This window comes from Mustelus asterias, chromosome 25 (genome assembly GCF_964213995.1).
Source record: "Mustelus asterias chromosome 25, sMusAst1.hap1.1, whole genome shotgun sequence".
NCBI classification, from domain to species: Eukaryota; Metazoa; Chordata; class Chondrichthyes; order Carcharhiniformes; family Triakidae; genus Mustelus; species Mustelus asterias.
In genome coordinates, this window is record NC_135825.1 from 48,298,486 (window position 1) to 48,322,517 (window position 24,032).

Here is a 24,032-nt window from a genome sequence, read left to right on the forward strand (position 1 = left end):
TCAATTCATTAAAAATCTGGAATAGAAAACTAATCTCAGTTGTGGGGTCCATGACATCTATGGTCAATTGTTATAAAAACCCATTCATTAATGTCCTTTAGGGAAGGAAATATGCTGTCCTTACTCGGACTGGTCTACATGTGACTCCAGATCCACAGCAATGTGGTTGACTCTTAACTACTCTCTAAATTAGCCTATCAAGTCATTCAACTTAGGGGCAATTAGGGAAGGGCAACAAATGCTGGCCTTGCCAGCAATGCCCATGATAAAATAAAGAAAAAAAAAGAGAAATTCCTGATCATCATGCTGGTGTGGTCACGTGTATGAGTGTTAGATGAAGGTTGGATCAGGTTAGTGTGTAACTTTCCTCCGGTCAAATAGTCTGAATTTTCACAACTGGGAGTGACAAACAGGAGTTTGGTATCCGAACCCACCCTACTCAACATTTTGACCATGTTGTCCTCTTAATCAGCTTTGAGACAACTACTCTGTCTACTTAAGGATGCTGGGCAGGCTCTCAAAGTTACAGGGCCAATCAGAGGCCTTCCAGCTTCTAACTGCAGTAAATGGTAAAGAACTGAGGAGGCACTTCAACAAGAAAGTGGCCTCTTAATCACTTCAAAAACAAATAGAGAAAGCAGCCAGGTCAGCACTGGGCGGGGTGCGAGGGAGCAGTGTGTGGGTGGGTTGTTAGGTTGTGGAGTGGAGGGGAAAATCCCACCAGTCTTTCACACTTTCACCCAGACAGGCAGGGAGAGCCTGTGGAGGTGCCCTGGAGCGCTGACAGCCAGGTCTATTGTCCAGGATGTTGATCCTCCCACCTGCACACTGAGAAACTAGAGGCCAGCTGAAAAATCCCCATTAACCAACAGGTCTTAACGAGCCTAATTTATTCCCCATCTCATGTTGGCCTTGAAGCTGCTTCAGCCAAAATGTCCAATGCCAGAAACGGGCTACTAGTATTTTCAGAGCTGTCCATCTCCGTTCATGGCTTGTTGGTGGGACCTCAAAATCCTTTTCTCAGTCTCTGGCTTACACATAAACTGAGATAACATGGATTAATACTGAAGGTTTACGGGTTTCTGTGAACTTCACCCAGCAACAGAATGGAAAGGCATTACTTACTGCTGTTATTAGCAATTATTGATAATGGCAGATCGATATTTGTGACAACTCAGTAACAATCGGGGGTTCTAAACAACTTTGTTTTCCCAAAAAGCATTGAAAATGATAGAATGCGAGAGCAAAGAGGAGGTGATTTGACCCACGTCATCCCTGCAAAAAAGATGCAAGGCAGTGGCAGCGGATGAGCGGGAGAGGATGCAGTTCCAAAGCTTTTACCCTCAACTGGGGGATGCCAGCAGTGTTGTTGCTTCTTACTTGGGCCTGGAACATCATCTTCAGCAAGGCAGCCCCTTGGAAGTGGCACAGATGGGGGAGGAGTTTTCTGAATGCCTGGTTGCCTCAATGCACCTGGCAGTGAAGCAATGGCCAAGTGTTAGCCCCAGGGGAGTGCAGGGCAGATGAGAGAAGGCTCTGCTAGGCCTCACCATCCACATTGTCCATAATTATCTGAGTAAGCCTGTCCTGGTTTCAATGGAAGTCCAGAAACTAGACGAATTTACCTCATAGAGGTTTTGGGATGGTTTATGTGATAGCTAGAAATGGCACATTGGTAATGTAGGCTTTTTTTCTTCGAAGCTGGCAATGATTTATTGAGGACGAGTGCAGGGACATTTTCTCTCCTTCAAACTTGTGCTGCTCATCACGTGAGAGTGCTGAATACTGACAATGAATTGAACGGAAACATTCCCCAGAACTTAAAAGCGATCAAGTCTCACCATGAAAAGTATAAAAATCACCTCCCTGTTCTCTCCAAAATATAACATCGGCAATGTACATGTAAAGCTGGATGGAATGGAGCAATGGTTAGGCACTAGATTCTCGGCCTTTTGGCTAAGATCAAGTGTAGTTTTGGCATCCTGCATTTGGTTGAAGTCATGAGGTCACACTGAGGCTTCATTTGAAGCAATTTTGTAAAGTGGCATCTCGGCCTTTTGGCTAAGGTGCAAATGAGATCAAGCCTTGGAGAAAGTGCAATGCCTGCTCCAATCAGCTTGGATCATGTAGATCAAGCCCAAAACAGGGAGTGGTGAGCCTGTCTTGTCAGCTTGGATCTGGAATGTCTCACTTGCTGAGACTTTGGGCCCTATTTTACCATTTGGAGTCTAAGGGCCGGACCCGGGCGTAATACAGATCCGAGCCCGGAATCCGCTTTCCAGCGCGCCCATACGCTTTTTGCCGGCTCCAGTCTGATCCGCGCAGTGAGCGGGGCTTAGCGCTGCCGGAACGATCGGAGCTCTGAACTACGCACGCGCAGTTCGAAAAAAAATCCGAAGCAGCGCGCCCGGGCGGGAAAGAAAAAAAAGCAGAGAGAGCGACTCTCTGACACATGGAAGAGTTGGCAATAATTATACCTGCTCTTGTTAGAGAAAATATTGTTCTAACAATCTGATAATGCTATTAATCTCAAAGCTTTTGTCGAAAGATTACACTTGCATCTATTTCAACTGTCTACTTTTGTCTCAGTAATGAATGTGAGCTGCTTGGGTTCTTCTGGGCTGATTATATCCACTTGTGGGGCTCAAGTGAAAAATAAAATGTGCATTTCTGAGAATCTTCGACCACACAGAAAAAAGTACATCCACATCATTTTGAGTGTCTGTTCATTCCTGTTGTCACAGAGACGTCTCCCCATCAGCATATTGTAAAATAAATATATAACAAACCCAGCACTTGTAGCATATATCCTGAAGCAACAGTTCTTTAGAAGAAATTTCTAGTCCCAGGAACATCTAGGGTATACTTAACCAGTGTCAGAAGTTTAATATTTTAGATCAAATGAATGTAATGGTAGTTTATGTAGAAAAACTAGTTTATTAACTTTCTAAGGTGTAACAATATTTTGAAAAGAGATGCTTTTTACTGTTAAAGGATAGGAATTAAAACATTCAAATGTTTCAATTCCTATCCTTTAACACCGTTAAAAATGTGGAATGTGCTGCGGTTCTCTCACCTTCACCTCCTCAGAACCAATTTGTAAAGAAAATGCCCGACATGTACTTGCCATCTCTGCTGTTGAACGCGTAGTTTCCAAGGCGCAGGGTGGTGCCACAGAGGTCACACATGAAGCAGCCTCGGTGGAAGAACTGGCCCTCGGCACTGAAGCGTTCCACCACGTAGACCCGCTTCTTACAGAAGTAGCACACCTCACTGCTGCTGGGGCCAACTGCCTGTCTGAAAGAGCCCTGAGGTAAAAGGCACAAGACACATCCAACATTAGCATGAGATACAAACAGAGGTACTTTGCATCCTAAATGCATATATACATTACACCCTGTAATCTTTACACTGTATACCTTACTGTAAGAAAATATTAATATCATGTTTTTGATCAATAAGGGATTCAAGGATATGGGGGAACAGGCAGGCAAATGGAGCTGAGGGCACAATCAGATCAGCCATGACCTTACTGAATGACAGAACAGGCTTGGGGGGCCGAATGGTCTACTTCTGCCCTTTAAAGAACAAAGGATAGTACAGCACAGGAACAGGCCCTTCGGCCCTCCAAGCCTGTGCCAATCATGATGCCCGAACTAAACTAAAAAAAACCCTTCTGTCCTTACTCGGACTGTATCCCTCTATTCCCTTACTATTCATGTACTCATCCAGATGCTTCTTAAATGTTGCTAATGTGCCTGTTTGTGTATACAATGCCATGTTTGTGCATATGATATAGAGTATGTACAGTGGAGCCCCGTTGTAACGCGCCCCGATTTAGCGCGAAATCGGATATGACGCAATGAATCATTGGGCCCTTTTTTTAACTATTTCTGGTTTAGTGATTTAGCGCGACCCCGATAACATTTTCTGGACCCCAACCATCGCGTTACAACGGGGCTCCACTGTAGTATAAACACACAATTTTATATCTCTTGTCATGTTACAGATTGTGTGGCCTATCAATCTAAGACAATGGATTTAGGCTGCAGTCTGTCTGCGGGAGTGAATTTGGGATACTACTCACTTTGATTAGGTCTGTGACTAGAGAACACTCTGAGACAATTGACAAAAGAACTGCAGGGGAGATGAAGAATTTATTTTTTGGCATCAATTGTTAGAATTTGGAAAGTACGGCCTGAAAGTTAGATTCCATAGTTACTTATTGGATATTGGGTTAGCAATGCAGAGGCCCAAACTACTGCTCTGGGACATGGGCCCATATCCCACCATGCCAGCTGGTCCAATTTAAATTCAATTAACAAAGCTGGAATTGAAAGCTAGTCTCAGCAATGGTGACCATGCCAACTATCGTGATTGTTGTAAAAGCGCGACTGGCTCACTAATGCCCTTTCGGGAAGGAAATCTGCTGTCCTTCATCTGGTCTGGCCTACATGTGACTCCAGATTCACAGCAATGTGGTTGACTTTTAACTCCCCTCTGAAATGAGGTGGCAAGCGACACCATGGCAACGAGAGATGGGCAACAAATGCTGGCCTTGCCAGCGATGCTCATACCCCATGAAAGAATAAAAACTGAAGTTGAAAAGAAGCATTTGTTTGTCTATGGGGAGCGCTGGGAATAATTAAATAACTCTTTCAGAGAGGCATGATGGGCTGAATAGCCTCTTCCTCTGCTGTAAAAATGCACAGTAAGAAGTCTCACAACACCAGGTTAAAGTCCAACAGGTTTATTTGGTAGCAAATACCATAAACTTTCGGAGCGTTGTTCCTTGGTCAGATGGAGTGGAAATGTGCTCTCAAACAGGGCACAGAGACACAACATCAAGTTACAGAATACTGATTAGAATGCGAATCCCTACAGCCAGCCAACGTTGTCTACCTGATACGCTGCAGGAAAGGATGTCCTGAGGCATGGTACGTTGGGGAAACCATGCAGACGCTACGACAACAGATGAATGAACACCGCTCGACAATCACCAGGCAAGACTGTTCTCTTCCTGTGGGGGAGCACTTCAGCAGTCACGGGCATTCAGCCTTGGATCTTCAGGTAAGCGTTCTCCAAGGCGGCCTTCACGACACAAGACAGCGCAGAGTCACTGAGCAGAAACTGATAGCCAAGTTCCGCACACATGAGGACGGCCTAAACCGGGATGTTGGATTTATGTCACATTATCAGTAACCCCCACAGCTTGCCCCCTGGACTTGCAGAATCTCACTAGCTGTTCTGTCTGGAGACAATACACATCTCTTTAACCTGTGTTTAATGCTCCCTCCACCCACATTGTCTGTACCTTTAAGACCTGGCTGGCTGTAGGGATTCGCATTCTAATCAGTATTCTGTAACTTGATTTTGTGTCTCTGTGCACTGTTTGAGAGCAAATTTCCACTCCATCTGATGAAGGAGCAGCGCTCCGAAAGCTTATGGTATTTGCTACCAAATAAACCTGTTGGACTTTAACCTGGTGTTGTTAAAACTCTTACTGTGTTCACCCCAGTCCAACGCCGGCATCTCCACATCGTAAAATTGCATGACATACACACACATTTGTATTTGAGTAAATGGTTGAAATATCCTGGAGCTCAGGGATCATATTACGACCTGGCTGCGAGTTTTGAACACTGAAGCTCTGACCTGTCTTTCAAGCTCAGCCGTTTCCTCATCGGACTTTTCCTGTGGTTGTTCTACTTGTGAGTTGCTGCTTTCCTTGTTCCGCCATGAATGTTCTGACAGTTCGTCAGCAACAGCCTCATTTGAATCCTTCTTCAGTAACTTTTCTTGTTCAGCTTCTGACTAAACACAGATTACGTTCTTTCAGTGAAGTTCTGTCATTGAATCTAGAATCTACAGACATCAGGCTGGATTTTAATTGGAGCTGATGGCTCCCATTCACCCAGTGAAAAGTCAGGCGGGCGGGTAGAGATGAGCCCGTTTAATCCAACATCCGGATTTAATGCCAAAAGAGAAAACGCTGGAAAATCTCAGCAGGTCTGGCAGCATCTGTAAGGAGAGAAAAGAGCTGATGTTTCAAGTCCAGATGGTCCTTTGTCACAAAGGGTCATCTGGACTCGAAAAGTCAGCTCTTTTCTCTCCGTACAGATGCTGCCAGACCTGCTGAGATTTTCCAGCGTTTTCTCTTTTGGTTTCAGTTTCCAGCATCCACAGAAATTTGCTTTTATCCAGATTTAATGGTTGTCGGACAACGACAGGTTGTGGCATCAGTCCCCATGTGGGAGGATGTCCCACCTCTGGGTATTGCTGGCCAAGGCAGCTTTCCAGTCCCAGCAGCGCCACTGGGAGCAGTGGTCGCTCCTGGGACTGCAGTCAGTCCCCAATGAGGTGCCAGGGAGGAGGGTGGACTGGAAAATAGTGCAGGGTGGGGCTTGCAAGGGCCAGTCAGGCAGACCCCCGCAAAGGGGGAGGAGGGCAGTGCCACAATTGGGAGGCCATGGTAGTGCTTTCAAGGGAGCTGACGCTTTCTGGGGGGGACCTTCCATTACACGGTGCCCAATCAGTTGAGACCACACACTCAAACCCACAACTGAGGAAGGACTTTAAGTGGCCATTAATTGCAGTTGCATTTCATGGCCTTTTGCAGTCACCAGGCCTCAAAAGCTCCCAGAATTTAAAAAAATATACCCGTGAGTTTCGTTTGTTGGCCACACTTTTCCGAAGAGTACTGAGGAACAAGAGAGCGGACTTGGCTGATGACAGGGTCATCATCTTCCTTTTACTGATGGATTGGAGGTCTGAGAGAAACAAAAGAGTGGAGATTTTATCCATAAACTGTGCATTCAGGATTATTCTGAGATAAGAGGTCATTTCAAACTCTCGCACATCAATATGAAACCCACCTGGAGATAAATCCTTGAAGAACTCATTGAACTGGGTCAAGTACATGAACATACTGAGCTTGTCAGGGCTGGTGGCAATTGCCATTTCTCTCCCGGTCATGATTGGTGAGATTCCAAACTCCTTTTCTGCGATGTTGAAGGCCAGTTGATTGTTGTCAGCGGCAGATTCTTCTTTCAAACTCTCAAAGTTACTGGAAAGAAGGGAGAGAGGTCAATGCTGAGGTTGCCCCCATTTTAAATGATTGTGTAATGGCAGTGACAGCAAGGAGTTTCTCTTGTATGGAACGCAGGCTTGTGGCTGTGCTGTGAGATTCCTCGATCAGTGCTCAAATCGGGTACATGGATGGGAAAGGTTTACAGGGATATGGGCCAAACGCAGACAAATCGGACCAGTTCAGTTGAGGAAGCCTGATCGGCATGAACGAGTTGGGCTGAAAGGCCTGTTTGCATGCTGTGTATCGCTATGACTCTCTATGATTCTCTGCAAGCTCTGGCCTCCGCTGTGGCAACCAGTTTTCAGAACCAAGAACATTTATTTCTCCCCTTTCAAGTTCCTCACCTCAATAGTCACCGTTACTGGCCTAATGTGTAACTAGTCACCTACTTTGCCAGTATTAATATGTACCCAACCATTGACAGTGACTGAGATTTTTCATTCATTCATTCTTTCATGAGTTATGGACATCGCTAGATAGGCCAGCATTTTTGACCCATCAATAATTTTCCTTGCGCAGCCACCTTCTTGAAATGCAGCAGTCCGTGTGGTGTAAGTACACCCACAGTGCTGTTAGGGAGGGAATTCCGGGATTTGGACCAGCTACAATGAAGGAACAGTGACATATTTCAAAGTCAGGATTGTGTGTGGTTTGGAGGAGAACTTGCAGGTGGATGTTTCCATGCATCTGCTGCCCTTGTCCTTCTAGATTTTGTGGTCGCAGCTTGGGAGGCACTGTTAAAGGAGCTTTGTGCAGTGCATCTTGCAGATGGAACACACTGTTGCTGCTGTGCATCAGTGGTGGAGGGAATCAATGTTGTTTAAGGTGCTGGGTGGACTACCAATCAAGTGGGCTGCTTTGTCCTGGATGGTGTGGAGTTCCTTCAGTGTTGTTGAAGATGGAGTTATCCAGGCAAGTGGACAGCATTCCATCACACTTCTGATGTGCGCCCTGTAAATGGTGGACAGACCTCAGAGAGTCAAGAAGTGAGTTACTCATCACAGAGTATTCCCAGCTTCTGTCTATGTGTTGCCAAACCCTTCCCCCCCCCCCCCCCCCCGACACTCATTTTCAGGGAAAGTTTTACCTTCCATTTCACTCCAGCAGCCCTCACAATACACCCAGGATATAATACAGCACTGGTTGTATGCACACTTTGGTGATAGAGCTGTTTGTGGTTTGCATTGGATCATGGGTTTTGTAGTCGCCATTCTTAACCAATTTAGATATCAAGCAACCAATGAGAGGGAGGGTGCAAATGAGGTAGCAGGAAGGAGGGACCTGATGTAACATCTTATAGCACAATCCAGAATTGCCAACCCAGAATGTGGCAGTTCATGCATAGACCAGGTTCCATCAACTTTACTGCTGCCAGCCTGATTCAGTTGATAGCACTGAACTGAGTCAGCGGGTTCAAGGCCCACCTAGAACTTTGAGCTAGGCTGACACTCCAGTGCAGCACATAGCGAAGACTCCTAACCTTCCCGTATTCAATGTACCTAGGCAATCCCGGTGTGAAAACGTTCATTCATTAGCACTAATTGACTAATATATCTGCCAAACAATACGTGGCCATATTTCAAATGATTTCATTGGCAATAAAGGGGCTGTGGGATGTCCTGAGCACAGGGAAGGTGCTATACAAATGCAAGTTCCTTCAATACAGACATTTTCTTTGCAAATCTCAAAAACAGGATTCTCATCCAGTCAAGTCACAGGGTAGAAGGCAGACAACCAGGTGCCCAAAACCACCGACACAGGGGAACGAAAGGATTTCCATTTCCTTTCACAACCTGAGGATATTCCAACCAGCCTTATAACCACCCCATGCTTTAGAAATACAGTCGCCATGGTAATGTACGCCGACATGTACACCAACCTGGGCCCAGCAAGATTCCATGAACAGCAGTGAGATTAATGATCAGATAATCTTTTTGTGATGATGGTTGAGGAATAAATGTTGGAAAGGACATTGATTGCACTGGCGATACAATCTGCTGGCCTTGTGCTTTTTGGAACATTAAACCATCAATTGGTACATTGGAGCATTAAACCAAGGGCAGACAATCTTAGAAATACAAGAACTATCATTCATTTATTGGCACTCACATAAGGTCCGGGCGAAAATGGTGAATGAGCGCACACAAGGCTAGGCCGCTCTTCCAGGATGCTGTCAGGTCAACCACCTTGACATTCTTGTAGCCCTCTGTGTGCAGTTTGCACCAACTGAGGAGCTCTTCATAACCCACAACAGAATCTACAAGGAGGGGCAATGGCACATTCAGTGTTCAGTCAGTTAAAGTCATGTTTGAGAACAGGATGGGTACCCGAAGCACCCTCTGGTACTGACTGATACGTCAACTTTTCTCTAAACCATTACACTTCACAAAGGATTATGTTCAACATATTTTCTTGTTTGTCCTATTACTAAGCTTTGCTCCCTTGGTGACTTGGCACATAAAGGGATTGTAAATGATTATCAGGAGGTCTTGTGGCGCAGTGGGTAGTGTCCCTGTTTCTGAGCCAGAAGCTCTGTGCTCCAGTCCCACCCCAAGGCTTGATGGTCAAGGAAGGCGTGTTCATAATGCGAACAAACAGGTTTCACAGCATCCTGCATCTCCTTCCAACACAATGGCAGGCAGCAAGAGTGGGAGAGATTCCTGGTCAGCCACGTGATAGAAAGAAAATTGCAACCTCTGCCACTGCTATTCCCAGCTCCAGAATGCAGCATGCATGGAAAAACAGCAACCTGGACTCCTTGAGGTGGAGGGCTGGTTGGCTTCATTGGTTGGATGACTGGTGTGCATCAGATTAGTGACAGCAGCACAGGGTTTGATCCCTATTCTGACTGAGGCAGACTCGGGACTGGCCTCCTTGTCCTACCAGTGCCAAGGGTCGTGGTACTGTGGGTTGGACCTACCTTTGGGCAGAAAACAGGAGAAGAAATGCTTAGTACACAGATATACGTACAAATACATAGAGATGCCCATCCATATACATAGACATGCATATACACAGCATTGGACAATAATGAATTAGTACCAATTTTAAACAAAGTCAAATAGATGTTGCACTGTGGTTAGCACTGCTGCTTCACAGCGCCAAGTACCCCGGGTTCGATTCCGGCCTTGGGTCACTGTCTGTGTGGAGTTTGCACATTCTCCCCGAGTCTGCCTGGGTTTCCTGCAGGTGCTCCCGTTTCCTCCCACACTCCAAAGATGTGTAGGTTAGGTTGATTGGCTATGCTAAATTGCCCCTTAGTGTCAGGGGGTTTAGCAGGGAAAATACATTGGGTTACGGGGAAAGGGCCAGGTTGGGATTGTCGTCGGTGGAGGTTCAATGGGTTGAATGGCCTCCTTCTGCAGTGTGTGGATTTTATAATTCTATACATAGAAAACCATGCAAGTGTGGGCTGCTGACTTACAAACAACAGCTTTGAGCTTCTTCTTAAGACAAATTTCATATAAAGGAGTGTTCAACACCTCTTAGGAGTCCAAAAGTAACAAAGACAACTGCGGTGCTTCTACTGGTTGAGATTGGCTAACATAGCACAGACCAAGCACTGAATTTGATCTGTTGAGTTTAGTTCTGATGCTCATAGGGTAAATAGTATGTAGGGTATGTAGCAAGCAATGCAGCAGAGCTGAAAAATAATAGCATGATCCTGGAGCTCGGCAGGTCACTTGCCAGCTGTGTGTGTTTATACAGGGAAAATCAGCCAGGTTACCTGCTGCCAGATGCTATACATTGACAATCACTGGAAAAAGAGCACAGGACTAGGCTTGGCTGTGGTCTCCTTTACTCCAGAGTGACCTGTCAGTGTTCACTGCCAAGAGTCAAACATGAATAATGGCAACTCGGGCCAAACACGAGAGCGTTGGGTGCCCAATGTCCCAGTAACAAGTCAACACCATTAGATGACAAGGGGTAAAATTGGTAATAAAAATATCAAACAGAGGAAGACAATTTTGAAGATAAATGCAAATAATTAAGATGGCACTTTGATTTGTTCCATCTGAGGCTGTTTCTTCTTTAATATCTTACCGTTATGTAGCAATTTCCCCTTTGTCGGGTTGATGGCCTTCTCTGTAGCTGTGGTTCCTCCTACATCATACAAGTGTCGTACCTTAAATAAAGAACACAGTATACAGGTAGTTTTGTATCTTGGGCTGTTTCATAATTGACTTAAGAAACCAAACCGATGAGAAACATAGAACATAGAACAGTACAGCACAGAACAGGCCCTTCGGCCCACGATGTTGTGCCGAGCTTTATCTGAAACCAAGATCAAGCTATCCCACTCCCTATTATCCTGGTGTGCTCCATGTGCCTATCCAATAACCACTTAAATGTTCCTAAAGTGTCAGATTCCACTATCACTGCAGGCAGACCATTCCACACCCCAACCACTCTCTGCGTAAAGAACCTACCTCTGATATCCTTCCTATATCTCCCACCACGAACCCTATAGTTATGCCCCCTTGTAATAGCTCCATCCACCCGAGGAAATAGTCTTTGAACGTTCACTCTATCTATCCCCTTCATCATTTTATAAACCTCTATTAAGTCTCCCCTCAGCCTCCTCCGCTCCAGAGAGAATAGCCCTAGCTCCCTCAACCTTTCCTCATAAGACCTACCCTCCAAACCAGGCAGCATCCTGGTAAATCTCCTCTGCACTCTTTCCAGCGCTTCCACATCCTTCTTATAGTGAGGTGACCAGAACTGCACACAATATTCCAAATGTGGTCTCACCAAGGTCCTGTACAGTTGCAGCATAACCCCACGGCTCTTAAACTCCAACCCCCTGTTAATAAAAGCTAACACACTATAGGCCTCCGTTCAGTCCACAGGCATGACTCTGAGCTCCCTGTCGCTTGCCAATTCAATTCTCCACCTTGCTCTCACTCTAACCTTTCTAGCTTGGTCTGCTACAGTGTTCCAAATAAAGTTCAGCCCTCAAACATTGAGTTTGACCATGTTAAATCGTCGCCTTTGCCCCCAATGCGTTTCGTATTGTATTCCGGTTTGGGGGGAGGGAATGGTCTCTGTGTCCGTGGGGGCATTCTTTGGTTTTCTTTTAAATCAAGATTGGGCCACCCAGTCCCTGGAAAGCCCACATTGCCAGCTTTTCCAGGGACTGCCCTGTCAGTGTGGGACATGCCACCAGAATGCTTTTCTTTTTAAATGCTGCACAATATGGTGAGAAAAGCCAGCAGTGGAGCCGCCGTGCTGCACACCACAATTCTCACCTGGTCCAGCATTTAGAGAAAAAACATCGGAAAATTCCACCCCCTCAGTTTTGACGAAAGGTCACAAAGCTGAAATGTTTCTCTCTCCGCAGATGCTACCTGATCTGCTGAGTCTTTCCGGCATGTTTTTGTTTTTATCCCAGTCGTCTGGTTTACTACAAGTTGGATCATCACAAACCGAGGTGTTTCAAAGTGGGGGAGGTGGAAATCAATGGTTGCATGGTAAGTTCGGGTGTTGAATCAGGGTACGGAAGGATGTAGAGAAGATGTCGCGAGCTAGCTCCACTGCCACTCCACGGGGATAGAGGAGTGGGGGGGTGGTTGGTGATGCTGGGGAAATAGGGGAGCAGCCAATGGTGGGCCGCCCCCACAGCTGAGAAACACGCTGGAGGAGGGGGGAACACACACACGTTTCCCGCCCAATGTTTTCAGTCCAATATGGCTCTTCTTCAGAACTTCAGCGGTTCGACACAACTCTGTCAAAAATGTACCAAGAGTCATCGGTATTAAACAGCACCAAGAAGTCCTTTGCACAAAACCACACCAGGATCAGATTTCACTTCCATTCAGGAGTAAATAAAAATTCAAAATACGTTATGCAGCAACGAGGGACCTCAGGCAGGGTATGGGATGCTGTTATGATCCAGGCCAGAAACTCCAAGGTGTTTTACAAAGTCAACCTAGACCATAAGTTTTACATTTGATTTCGTCACGGGTGAGCGTAAGGTGTTTCACTCCAGGTATGATTCAGGTGACCCACTAGGAAGCTTTTATCAAATAAAGTTTATTTAAGAACACAGCTAAAATATAAATAAGAACTTAGTATAGCTTCTACCAATTACAAATTTTAAGCATGATCATAGAATCCCTACAGTCCAGAAGGAGGCCATTCAGCCCATTGAATCTGCACTGACCACAATCCCACCCAGGCCCTATTCCCATAACCCCACATATTTATCCTGCCAATCTCCCGACACTAGGGTCAACTTAGCATGGCCAGTCAACCTAACGTGCGCATCTTTGGAGTGTGGGAGGAAACTGCAGCACCGGAGGAAACACATGCAGACACAGGGAGAACGTGCAGACTCCACACAGTCACCCGAGGCCGGAATTGAACCCGGGTCCCTGGCGCAGTGAGGCAGCAGTGCTAACCACTGTGCCACCATGCTACACAGCAAGAAGTCTCACAACACCAGGTTAAAGTCCAACAGGTTTATTTGGTAGCAAATACCATAAGCTTTCGGAGCACTGCTCCTTCGTCAGATGGAGTGGAAATGTGCTCTCAAACAGTGCAAACAGACACAAAATCAAGTTGCAGAATACTGATTAGAATGCGAATCCTACAACCAGTAGGCTGGCTATAGGATTCCACTCCATCTGACGAAGGAGCAGTGCTCCAAAAGCTTATGGTATTTGCTACCAAATAAACCTGTTGGACTTTAACCTGGTGTTGTGAGACTTCTTACTGTGTTCACCCCAGTCCAACGCCGGCATCTCCACATCATGACCACCGTGCTACCCCAGGTCCCATACTGATACAGTGTAAACGTTAACAGCCAGCTAACAATAATGTCCCAAGCCAAACAACATCAACATCAGGTTAAAGTCCAACAGGTTTATTTGGTCGCACGAGCTTTGCTACCGAATAAACCTGTTGGACTTTAACCTGGTGTTATGAGACTTCTTACTGTGCCCACCCCAGTCCAACGCCGGCATCTCTACATCAAACAACATCAGCATACACCCCTTAGACTTGGCACAAAAAAAACTAGTAGACTCATATGATGCTGGATTTTGCAGCTTTTTAACAGCTGCTGTGAACTGGTGCTTTGAAATGTTGGATTACAACTGAGCCTTCCCAGTCCTGGAACTTTCAGCACACTTCGAGAGAGAGAGACACTGCTTGCCTCTAGGTAGCAACCCACAGACCGCAGGATTTCTAACGCCAGGGAGAGAAACAGGGAACAATGCATTCTATCTCAAGTCTAAACAGCTTCTGAGCCAAAATGAAAGTAAACACTTGGACTTCACTGCAGAAAAAAAACTGTCCCTCAGGCATCACCCGACCTGTCAATCATTCGCCACCAGCAATTCAGAAGGGTCATAAACCCCTCATGACACTGCATTAGTCTAGATTAAAAATAAACATTGCTCCAATTATCCTACTTCAGCAACAATAAAATACACCAGTTAGGGACAGCACAGCATCAAAACAAAAATGGCAGGCTATTGCAACACACAATATTGCCCCAATGTTGGGGAGTATTTTAACTGCTGTACTGACTGCACTGGAGCATGGCCGTCATAAGCATGGTAAACATGGTCAGCACTGTGTAGGCCACCTCCCCCTACCCATATCTTCTTTTAAAGTGCATTTTGTTTTCTCTCATAGTGTGAGGGTCTCCACATAATTCTGTCGCTACAAGTGCATGGCAGCATTCTGTGTCAATGGGGGTGCCAGAAGCATTTGAAGATCTCCCATAGGAAGGGTCTTGAGTTCCGTTTGACCCCTTCCCCAAAGGGAGAAGGAGTTATGATGTGGATTATAACAGCTGAGATGAGGAACTCATCATATGAACAGCTGCCACCATTTATATTTTCAGTTGCAGTCATTAGAACATAAGAGCAAAGGTTGGCCCCATGACCTCTCAGGCCTGCTCTGCTACTTATTAAGATTATGGCTGAACTTCAAAATTGGCTCCACTTTCCAGTCTGATTCCCAACTCAATTCACTCCCTTAGAAATCCAAAAATCTATGGCTCTCAACCTTGAACATCTCATCGACCAATCGCCTACAACCCTCTGGGAAGGAGAATTCCAAAGATTCACAACCCTTTGGGTGGAGAAGTATCTTCTCATCTCAGTCCAAAACGGCTGACCCCTTACCCTGACATGCTGAAGATGTATCCTGTCCCATTACCGACACCTTCATGAATGGTGAGCCTAATGGCACATACCTGGTTAGGTTTGAAGTAGCTGAGGTTGAGGTTGGGATATCGAGTGAGTGGGTCAATACTGTACTGAGTAATCTTCTTGCTTGTGTTTTCAGGTGTGGTCTGAGACAGCAGCTGATAGATACTCTCCCTGGAGAAGAACATTCAATAAGAAAACACTTGGAGTGAGGACAAGACAGTCACTGAAGAACAGAGAATATGAGATTAGATTTGCTTGGTTACAAACTCAGAACCTCAGCGCAGCCAACTCTATTCGATCAATGGAAAACGCGAATTTGACCAATAACCATTTCTTACCAGCTCTTCATCTCGAAAGCTCGATGGGCCGAAGGGCCTCTTTTGCACTGAATGGTTCTATGATTTATCATCTCTAAAAGCTCAAGGGGTTGCCCTGACATTTCCTCAGTGTTGCCAACACAATTTACTCAAAAATCCTGTTCTTCATGGCATGAAAGTTTTTTTTTAAATGTTCACATTTCAAACAGAATTTATACAGGTTCAAAACATTCTCACAAATTGCCAGGCTTGCAAGTAAATCGCAAGTGTTGTTTAACCAGGTTCTTTTCTCACTCCAGCCTCCCTTAGTTTGTCAGCAACAGGCATTACACATCAGCATGAACCACTTCTCTGTTCAGCAGATCCATGCAGGCATGTACACCACTCATTAGTCTTATTTGATTGGCTTTGGGACGTATTATCTATTAATTTTGATCATTTCCAATGCCGTTGTCCTAGATTTGGATAATAAAGAATCGGGAAGAGTCAAAAGTGTTCCTTTCTGAGATCTGATCTCTCATTAACCCAATCCCTATTACCCTGGAACAATGCTTGCAGAGCTTTTCAAACCAAGGAAGTGGAGTGATAGATCACCAAAGGCCTTCAGCACAATTTGTACAACATAATCCGGCCAACATTCAGCCCTCAACCAACAGCTAAAAACAGATTATCCAGCCATTATCATGCTGCAATTTGTTGATCCCCGCTAGTTGCTGTGTTTCCTATGTTGCAACAGCGCCTATGCTGCAAACACACTTCACTGACGTAAGAATGTCTTGAGGTTGTGTAAAGTGCTACATTACTAATTGCTTGGTAGAGCAGAATTTGAGCATTACTAAAAAAAGACGGATGTTGTCAAAACTTTTCATCTTGCACTGAGCAGAATAATTCACAGGAATACCAAATTGTAAAGGGAACAACAATTTATACTGCATGGGAAGAGAGTGCTGAAGGGTAAGGTATTTCAAATATTTGAGCAACGGGTGAAGCTAACAGTTTCACGCTGCTACTATGCAGTAGCAACACGAATGGTATTTGCCACTAACAGGACGTTGCTATCAAGCCAAAAATACATTCAGCCTATCACATAAATGAGTCTTGTGGTATATGAATTTCAGTGCTGGTGTGATGACAAGTATCATATCCAGCAACATGTCCTTTCGGCAGTTACATTAGCTGTGATTCTGTGATTGGATAACATTTACTAAACAACTCTGAGTATGCTAAAGATTACACTGCCAACCAATTTCAGATTATCAGTCAGGCTCACGTACACATTCTAGAAGCCACATATTCTAATATACAGGACCCTGTCCTTTGCAGACATTTTTAAAAATTAAACAAAATAGATGATAGCCATCCTTCGTTCATTTCCCAGGGAATGCCTTGATCAATCAGAGTCAACCTGCATGGTTTGAATTTAAACAAAGCTTGGCAGTTAACTGTCAGTCATCAATTAACTGGTGCATTCTCCATGGCAATGACTCTACTAATCAGAGTCCACTTGCCAACCAATTAGCACTCTCTTTCCATGCAGTATCAATAGTTGACTCCTTTACAATTTGGTATTCTTGTGAATTGTCCTGCTGAGTGTGAAGCGAAAAGCTTCGACAATGTGTGTCTTTTTTCGGCAATGCCACATAACAATTTTTTTGTTTATTCATAAGAGTTCAGAAACTTTGGCGTCTCTGAGTCTGGGCCAGCTGGAGTTGCAACATCGACAGGAAAGTATATAATATTCTGCACTATCTTTTTAATAATATTATCAAACTTGGTTAAAATGTTCTATGGCACCTCCATTAAAACCAAGTGATGGAAAAAATGAGGAATCTTATTTGATTTTAAAATCTCATACCATTGGATTGTCTTTAGCAGAGTTTTGGTTGTCTATCAAACTTTTGCCCATGGATCCACTCGAGTTCAGAGATATTTTTCAACATCTCTAGGCGAATAGAATTGAGCTCGGACACCTTTAGTCTCCAAGGTTTTTTGTTGTTATAGTAATAGAATTCCAATGTTTCTTTTGATCAGATTTTTGTATTAGCTCATTTCTTGTGATGCTAAATATTCACCATGACCTTTTCTTCTTCCAGTTTTTTTCCCGTTTACAGAGCATGGTTCCATGGATGGTGCTTTCCTCAGCCCTTCACTCAAGGTGTTAAGGTAGGTAGGAGAGGGAATGCTAATGTCCCCTAAAGCAGGACAACAGGTAGTTTTCAGGAAGTCCATGGTTGAAGAATCATATATGGACTGTAGATGGAGCGGGACCTTTCCTGACACCTGATTTTCTACATTATTGTGTTTGGGCCATGCATGTTGATGCCACAGTATTGGGACAACCCAACCTTGACTCGTCCAACATTCATCACCACACATTCCCAGTGGAGAGCAATCAGGAACAGGACTCTGCCCGATTTCTCCCTCTCCCACCAACCTAACAGACACCAAGGTCGGCTGAGCTGAGAATTGAGCCTGGTCCACCCAGCCATCCAGACTGCATTTATTCGACTTACCCCGAGTAATAAAGTTAAGAAAAATTTCAAACTTTAAGAACAACCACCCACAGCTTGGTTAGAAACTAAACAGCCCAAATAAAAAGGCATTCAAAGCCGAGTCGATCTTACCTCTCGGCCAGTAGCTCCAGAGGGGTGACCCCCCTACCCCATTTCCGCACTAACCACGCAGCATCAAATGCTGCAAGGAATCCACGTGCAATCCCAGTCCCTAACGGCCAGAAGGGCTGGAAATAAAATAGTTGAGGGAAGAAGTGGTAACTCATTTGTTTACAGACCGCAAATCCAGTGCTTAACATGTCGAGCTAAATGGCACACAACGGGAAGACTTGGAATGCCGTTTAGAAGGTGCTATTATCAGCTTGGTCAGTTAGTAGCAATCTTAGCCTTGATTTAAACTGCCCCCCGCTACTTGGTGGGAACTGGGCAGGGGAGATTATAAGGAGTCGCCTATTGTCACCAGTCCCACTTCCTCACCATGGCACCACCATGCTACCTGTTAACATATTAGCAGAAAGGAAGTGGGGAGTTGTTTTAACTTGCTCTCAGACTCCAATTATAATGTTGATCTACAACACCAACCTGAGGTCTGAGTTTGGGGATGTGGGGGGGGTGGGGGGGGGGGGGTGGTTCGATAACAGCCGTGTCGGCTTCCCCACCAGAGACAAAACCTGCCAGGAAGCAGACTCTGCACCAGAATAAATTTATTTTTCAAGATTACTGGTGGAGTAGGAGTGCATGTGGGTGTTGGTGTGCGTTTGTAAGACGCCACTATTACGTCCTTGACCTTCGTCAGGGATCAGAGTACTGTCCAGTTTTGCTCTCCTCCCTTGGTGCCTCAGGTTTTGTAAAGGACACTCGGCTCATTCCCGGTCTATGGAATCTTAGTTATCAAACCGATGAAAAGAATTGGGAGTATAGATTTAAGGCTGATTTTATTGAGAATTAGAAAATAATGAATGTATTCCAATTGACACTTTGTTCCAATTAAATAGATTAGGGAGAAGCAGAGGTCATGAGGTTCAGTTGATTCTAAGCCAGACCCACGTTAGATATCAGGAGGTATCTCTTTCCCCAGAGGATAGTGAGTAGGCTGCTGGCTCATACAATGGGTGACAATTTGCTCATTTTTTACCCACAGATGTGATTTCCTGGACTAGTTTCAATTGTCAAAAGGGAGTCAGCAAGGAATTTACAATTACTTTTCCACAAATTGTTCTTTTTTTCGCTTCTGGGCATTTGACTCTTCATGATCACATGGTTTTGGATAGGGTGCTAGGGGTGAGGTACAGACATGGTGATGTACAAGGTACCACACACTGTGCAGGAGAGGGTGGGCGGATCAATTGGGCCATTTCCCTCTATCACTATCCGTTTGTTTGTATCAGTACTGAGACTCACTGGGAACTGATTGGCTGCTTAAATCCACCGTCAGGTCAAGGTCTCTTGTCCCAGCAGTCAGAACACAGACAGTCCTTGTGGGCTGTGGCTCCCTGATCCAGGGTGAAACCCAGCATCCTTACAGAGTCCAGCATCTGAGGGAAAGGGAAGAGATAACCATGAGGTACCAGAAGGTACTCTCTGTAAGAACCACTGAGGGAGTGGGATCGGTGGAAAAGGTGGTGAAGTGGCAATATCATTGGACTAGTAATCCAGAGACCCAGGCTTAAGCTCTGAGGACATGGGTTCAAATCCCTCCATGACAGCTGGAATTTAAATTCAATTAATAAATCTGGAATTGAAAGCTAATCTCAGTAAGGGTGACCAATCATCGATTGTCTTAAGAACCCATCTGGTTCACTAATGTCTTTTAGGGAAGGAAACCTGCTGTCCTTACCTGGTCTGGCCTACATACAAGTACAGACCCACAGTAATGTGGCTGACTCTTAACTGCCCTCTGAAATGGCCACTCAGTTCAAGGGCAATTAGGGATGGACAGTGACCGCTGGCCCAGCCAACGACACCTATATCCCATGAAAGAATAAACAATCCACCTCACAAGTTCAGATTTTAAACCTTTTGAACCCTTTTTGTTAAGATAGTAAAGCCTCATCAATATTGTTGGGGGAACAGTTGGGACAGTCCTTAACATCATTTCTAAAGCTGACTGATGACCACCTCTTTCGATGGGTTCTGTTCCCTTGCAAACGTAAGGCTGCCTGGTGGGTGAACAAGTATATTTCAACAAAGAGGGGAGAGGAATCTCTTGAGAAAATTTCTATCCTGTTAGAGCGGCTTGTGTGTCCGACTCCCCGAATCTTTTCTTTCCCTGAATCCCAACTGACCACACCTGTAAACCTTGGGCAGTAAGCTGATCTTAGCCAAGCACGGCCACTGTGGGCTGGGGGAAGTCAATCACCCTCTGTTTCGGCATTCCTGATCACAATTCAGTGATACCTGCTTGAAATGGCCCTGTGTGGATCTCCAGCAATAACAGGATTGTGTTGGCCTGTGAGGCTGATGTGGTGGAATGGCTTCCGACATTTACCAAAGGCTGATTCATGGAGCATATTGGACAGGGGCACCAGAGGACAACTGGCATACTATCAAATATGTGAAAATGTAATTATAGGTAGCCAGCCCCAATTTTGTATTCCCAACCAATCCAAATGGTCAGATCAATCCTGGGGTTGGACAAGTCTCAGTGGATAGGCTGATCCCAATGGATGCATCAGTTCCGATCAATCAATCTATTCCATTGGATGGACCTATGCCAGTGATCCCAATATAGAACCCCACCAAACGAAGGCACCTTTTTGTAACCAATAAACACTCACCTCCACCAGGCAGTCTCCCACCAGGGCGACCAGCAGGCGGTGTCCGTGCCGCTCCTTCACCAGCGCGGCGTTCTCCGACCTGTACATACAGGTGAAATCAAACATGGCCACATCCGGCTCTCCGCGGTGATTCTTGGCAAATTCCAGATTTGGAAGCTGGTACTTGGTGGCGAAATTCGCAGCCTCATGAGCATAACGTAGGAGAGATTCAGAACTGACATTCTGCACAGACAGCAGGGAATTTGCGTCTTGCTGGTCCTGTCAAAGTAAGACCAAGTTTAGATTTTTCAGGGACTGACATTCTACCAAACTATCAAATTGTCATAAATGCCATAAAGAGAGCTGTTCCTGATAGCTCTCCACAGTATCCAAATGAGTCAACAAGACAAGATTACGTTGAACCTTTTGGGGTGATACAGTTGTCTTCAGTCTCTCTGGTTAACTCGATAAAAGGAAAATAAGCCAGGCTCCCTTGCCCAGTGACCTCTGTTGGAAATGTATGTACAGTAAGAAGTCTCACAACACCAGGTTAAAGTCCAACAGGTCTATGTGGCAGCACTAGCTTTCGGAGCCTCAAGCTCCTTCTTCAGGTGAGTGAGGACTTGTGTTCACAAACAGGCCATATAAAGACACAAACTCAATTTACAAAATAATGGTTGGAATGTGAGTCTTTACAGGTAATCAAGTCATAAAGCGGCACGGTAGCACAGTGGTTAGCACTGCTGCTTCACAGCTTCAGGGTCCCGGGTTCGATTCCCGGCTCGGGTCACTGTCTTTGTAGAGTTTGCACATTCTCCTCGTGTCTGCGTGGGTTTCCTCCGGGTGCTCCGGTTTCCTCCCACAGTCCAAAGATGTGCGGGTTAGGTTGAATGGCCAGGTTAAAAAAAAAATTGCCCCTTAGAGTCCTGGGATGCGTAGGTTAGAGGGATTAGCGGGTAAATATGTGGGGGTAGGGCCTGGGTGGGATTGTGGTCGGTGCAGACTCGATGGGCCGAATGGCCTCCTTCTGCACTGTAGGGTTTCTATGGGTTTCTATAAAGGTACAGACAATGTGAGGGGAGAGAGGGTTAAGCACAGGTTAAAGAGATGTGTATTGTCTCCAGCCAGGACAGTTAGTGAGATTTTGCAAGCCCAGGCAAGTCGTGGGGGTTACAGATAATGTGACATGAATCCAAGATCCTGGTTGAGGCCGTCCTCATGTGTGCAGAACTTGGCTATCAGTTTCTGCTCAGCGATTCTGCGTTGTCGTGTGTTGTGAAGGCCGCCTTGGAGAGCGCTTACCCGAAGATCAGAGGCTGAATGCCCGTGACTGCTGAAGTGTTCCCCGACTGGAAGTGAACACTCCTGCCTGGTGATTTTTGAGCGGTGTTCATTCATTCGTTGTCGTAGCGTCTGCATGGTCTCCCCAATGTACCATGCCTCGGGACACAACCCTGCCACAGCAACCTCTGCAAGACGTGCCGGATCATTGACACGGATGCCATCATCTCATGTGAGAACACCATCCACCAGGTACACGGTACATACTCTTGTGACTCGGCCAACGTTGTCTACCTGATACGCTGCAGGAAAGGATGTCCCGAGGCATGGTACATTGGGGAGACCATGCAGACGCTACGACAACGGATGAATGAACACCGCTCGACAATCACCAGGCAGGAGTGTTCCCTTCCAGTCGGGGAACACTTCAGCAGTCATGAGCATTCAGCCTCTGATCTTCGGGTAAGCGCTCTCCAAGGCGGCCTTCACGACACACGACAATGCAGAATCGCTGAGCAGAAACTGATAGCCAAGTTCCGCACACATGAGGATGTCCTCAACCAGGATCTTGTTCATGTCACACTATCTGTAACCCCCACGGCTTGCCTGGGCTTGCAAAATCTTACTAACTGTCCTGGCTGGAGACAATACACATCTCTTTAACCTGTGTTTAACGCTCTCTCCACTCACACTGTCTGTACCTTTAAGACTTGATTACCTGTAAAGACTCGCATTCCAACCATTATTTTGTAAATTGATTTTGTGTTTTTATGTGCCCTGTTTGTGAACAGAACTCCCACTCACCTGATGAAGGAGCTTGAGGCTCCGAAAGCTAGTGCTGCCAAATAAACCGGTTGGACTTTAACCTGGTGTTGTGAGACTTCTTACTGTGCCCACCCCAGTCCAACGCCGGCATCTCCACATCATGAAAGTGTATGTGTCAGTGTTGAATGAGGAGAGGATCGTGCCATTCACTGGTCAAATAGCTCAGTTACACTCACTGTCTGGTGCCACCAGTAACAGCTGGCATCATCAGGAGAGAACTGGGGAGGTATCCATCCATGGAGAGTCCTCATCAAGGACATCATGGGATAGGCTCGAAGGCTATAGACACTACCGAGTAGAGTAACAAACAGCACCAATATATTCTTAGAAAACTAGTCAATGCAGAAAATGGCCCCTCTAAATAATCGAGTAAATCCTGGGATTAATATAAAGCCAATAGAAATAGGTTGGCAGTGGCCAATGGCTGTCGGTGATTTGCCACATGCCAAGATCCCAAACTCATTCTTGCCATTAAGGTGAGACACCGAGTGAGATTTATGTTGAGTGTGATTAGGATCACTCAGAGCCACTCCCGTGACAATTCCAAGGGCTCCCTATAAGCTACAGTGACAGAAGCCCGAGTGAAGGAGCCACTTTCTGACTTATTTGGGCAAGGAATACAGTGTTGTATGAAAAGCCCCAAGGGGTTGGGGTTTGATGCTGGGGGATTGAAGGCTGCTTGGAGAGAGAAGATTCAATAAATAATAAAAGAAGGTTTCCTAGGAGCACTCTGCATTAATTGCTCCATGATAATTTTTCATAGCCTGAAATTGTTCAAATGAACAATTTGATCTTTGTTCATCATTGTCTTGTGTTGCTTCTACTGAAATGGGTAGTCACTATACCCAGATGATGGACTTCCCAAGCTAAGTCACCACTCCATCCAGATACACTGCTCAGCCAGAATGAAAGCAGCTGGAGTATCAGTAGGGTTGTTGCCTGCCTAAGAGGCCTCTGCATGCCTGGTTTACAGAGAAGAAAATCACAATTCAGGATGGGCGGCATGGTGGCACAGTGGTTAGCACTGCTGCCTCACAGCTCCAGGGACCCGGGTTCGATTCTCGGTTTGGGTCACTGTTTGTGTGGAG

General features: G+C 45.5%; 2 protein-coding genes across 6 annotated transcripts in view; one reads left to right on the plus strand and one right to left on the minus strand.

The window, feature by feature from the left end:
• rpl10a (ribosomal protein L10a) overlaps positions 1-24,032 on the plus strand; it is a 368,503-nt gene that overhangs the window by 241,415 nt on the left and 103,056 nt on the right. The window lies entirely within an intron of this gene.
• LOC144479158 (F-actin-monooxygenase mical1-like) overlaps positions 1-24,032 on the minus strand; it is a 125,567-nt gene that overhangs the window by 49,090 nt on the left and 52,445 nt on the right. For all 5 annotated transcript variants that reach the window (XM_078197724.1, XM_078197722.1, XM_078197723.1 and 2 more), the window contains exons 9-17: positions 20,860-21,117; positions 18,194-18,309; positions 15,297-15,423; positions 11,135-11,216; positions 9,200-9,347; positions 6,876-7,066; positions 6,661-6,770; positions 5,656-5,814; positions 3,128-3,308 (exon numbers count right to left, since the gene is read on the minus strand). In XM_078197724.1, coding sequence (XP_078053850.1) covers positions 3,128-3,308; positions 5,656-5,814; positions 6,661-6,770; positions 6,876-7,066; positions 9,200-9,347; positions 11,135-11,216; positions 15,297-15,423; positions 18,194-18,309; positions 20,860-21,117 — 1,372 coding nt within the window. The remainder of the gene's footprint in view (positions 1-3,127; positions 3,309-5,655; positions 5,815-6,660; positions 6,771-6,875; positions 7,067-9,199; positions 9,348-11,134; positions 11,217-15,296; positions 15,424-18,193; positions 18,310-20,859; positions 21,118-24,032) is intronic.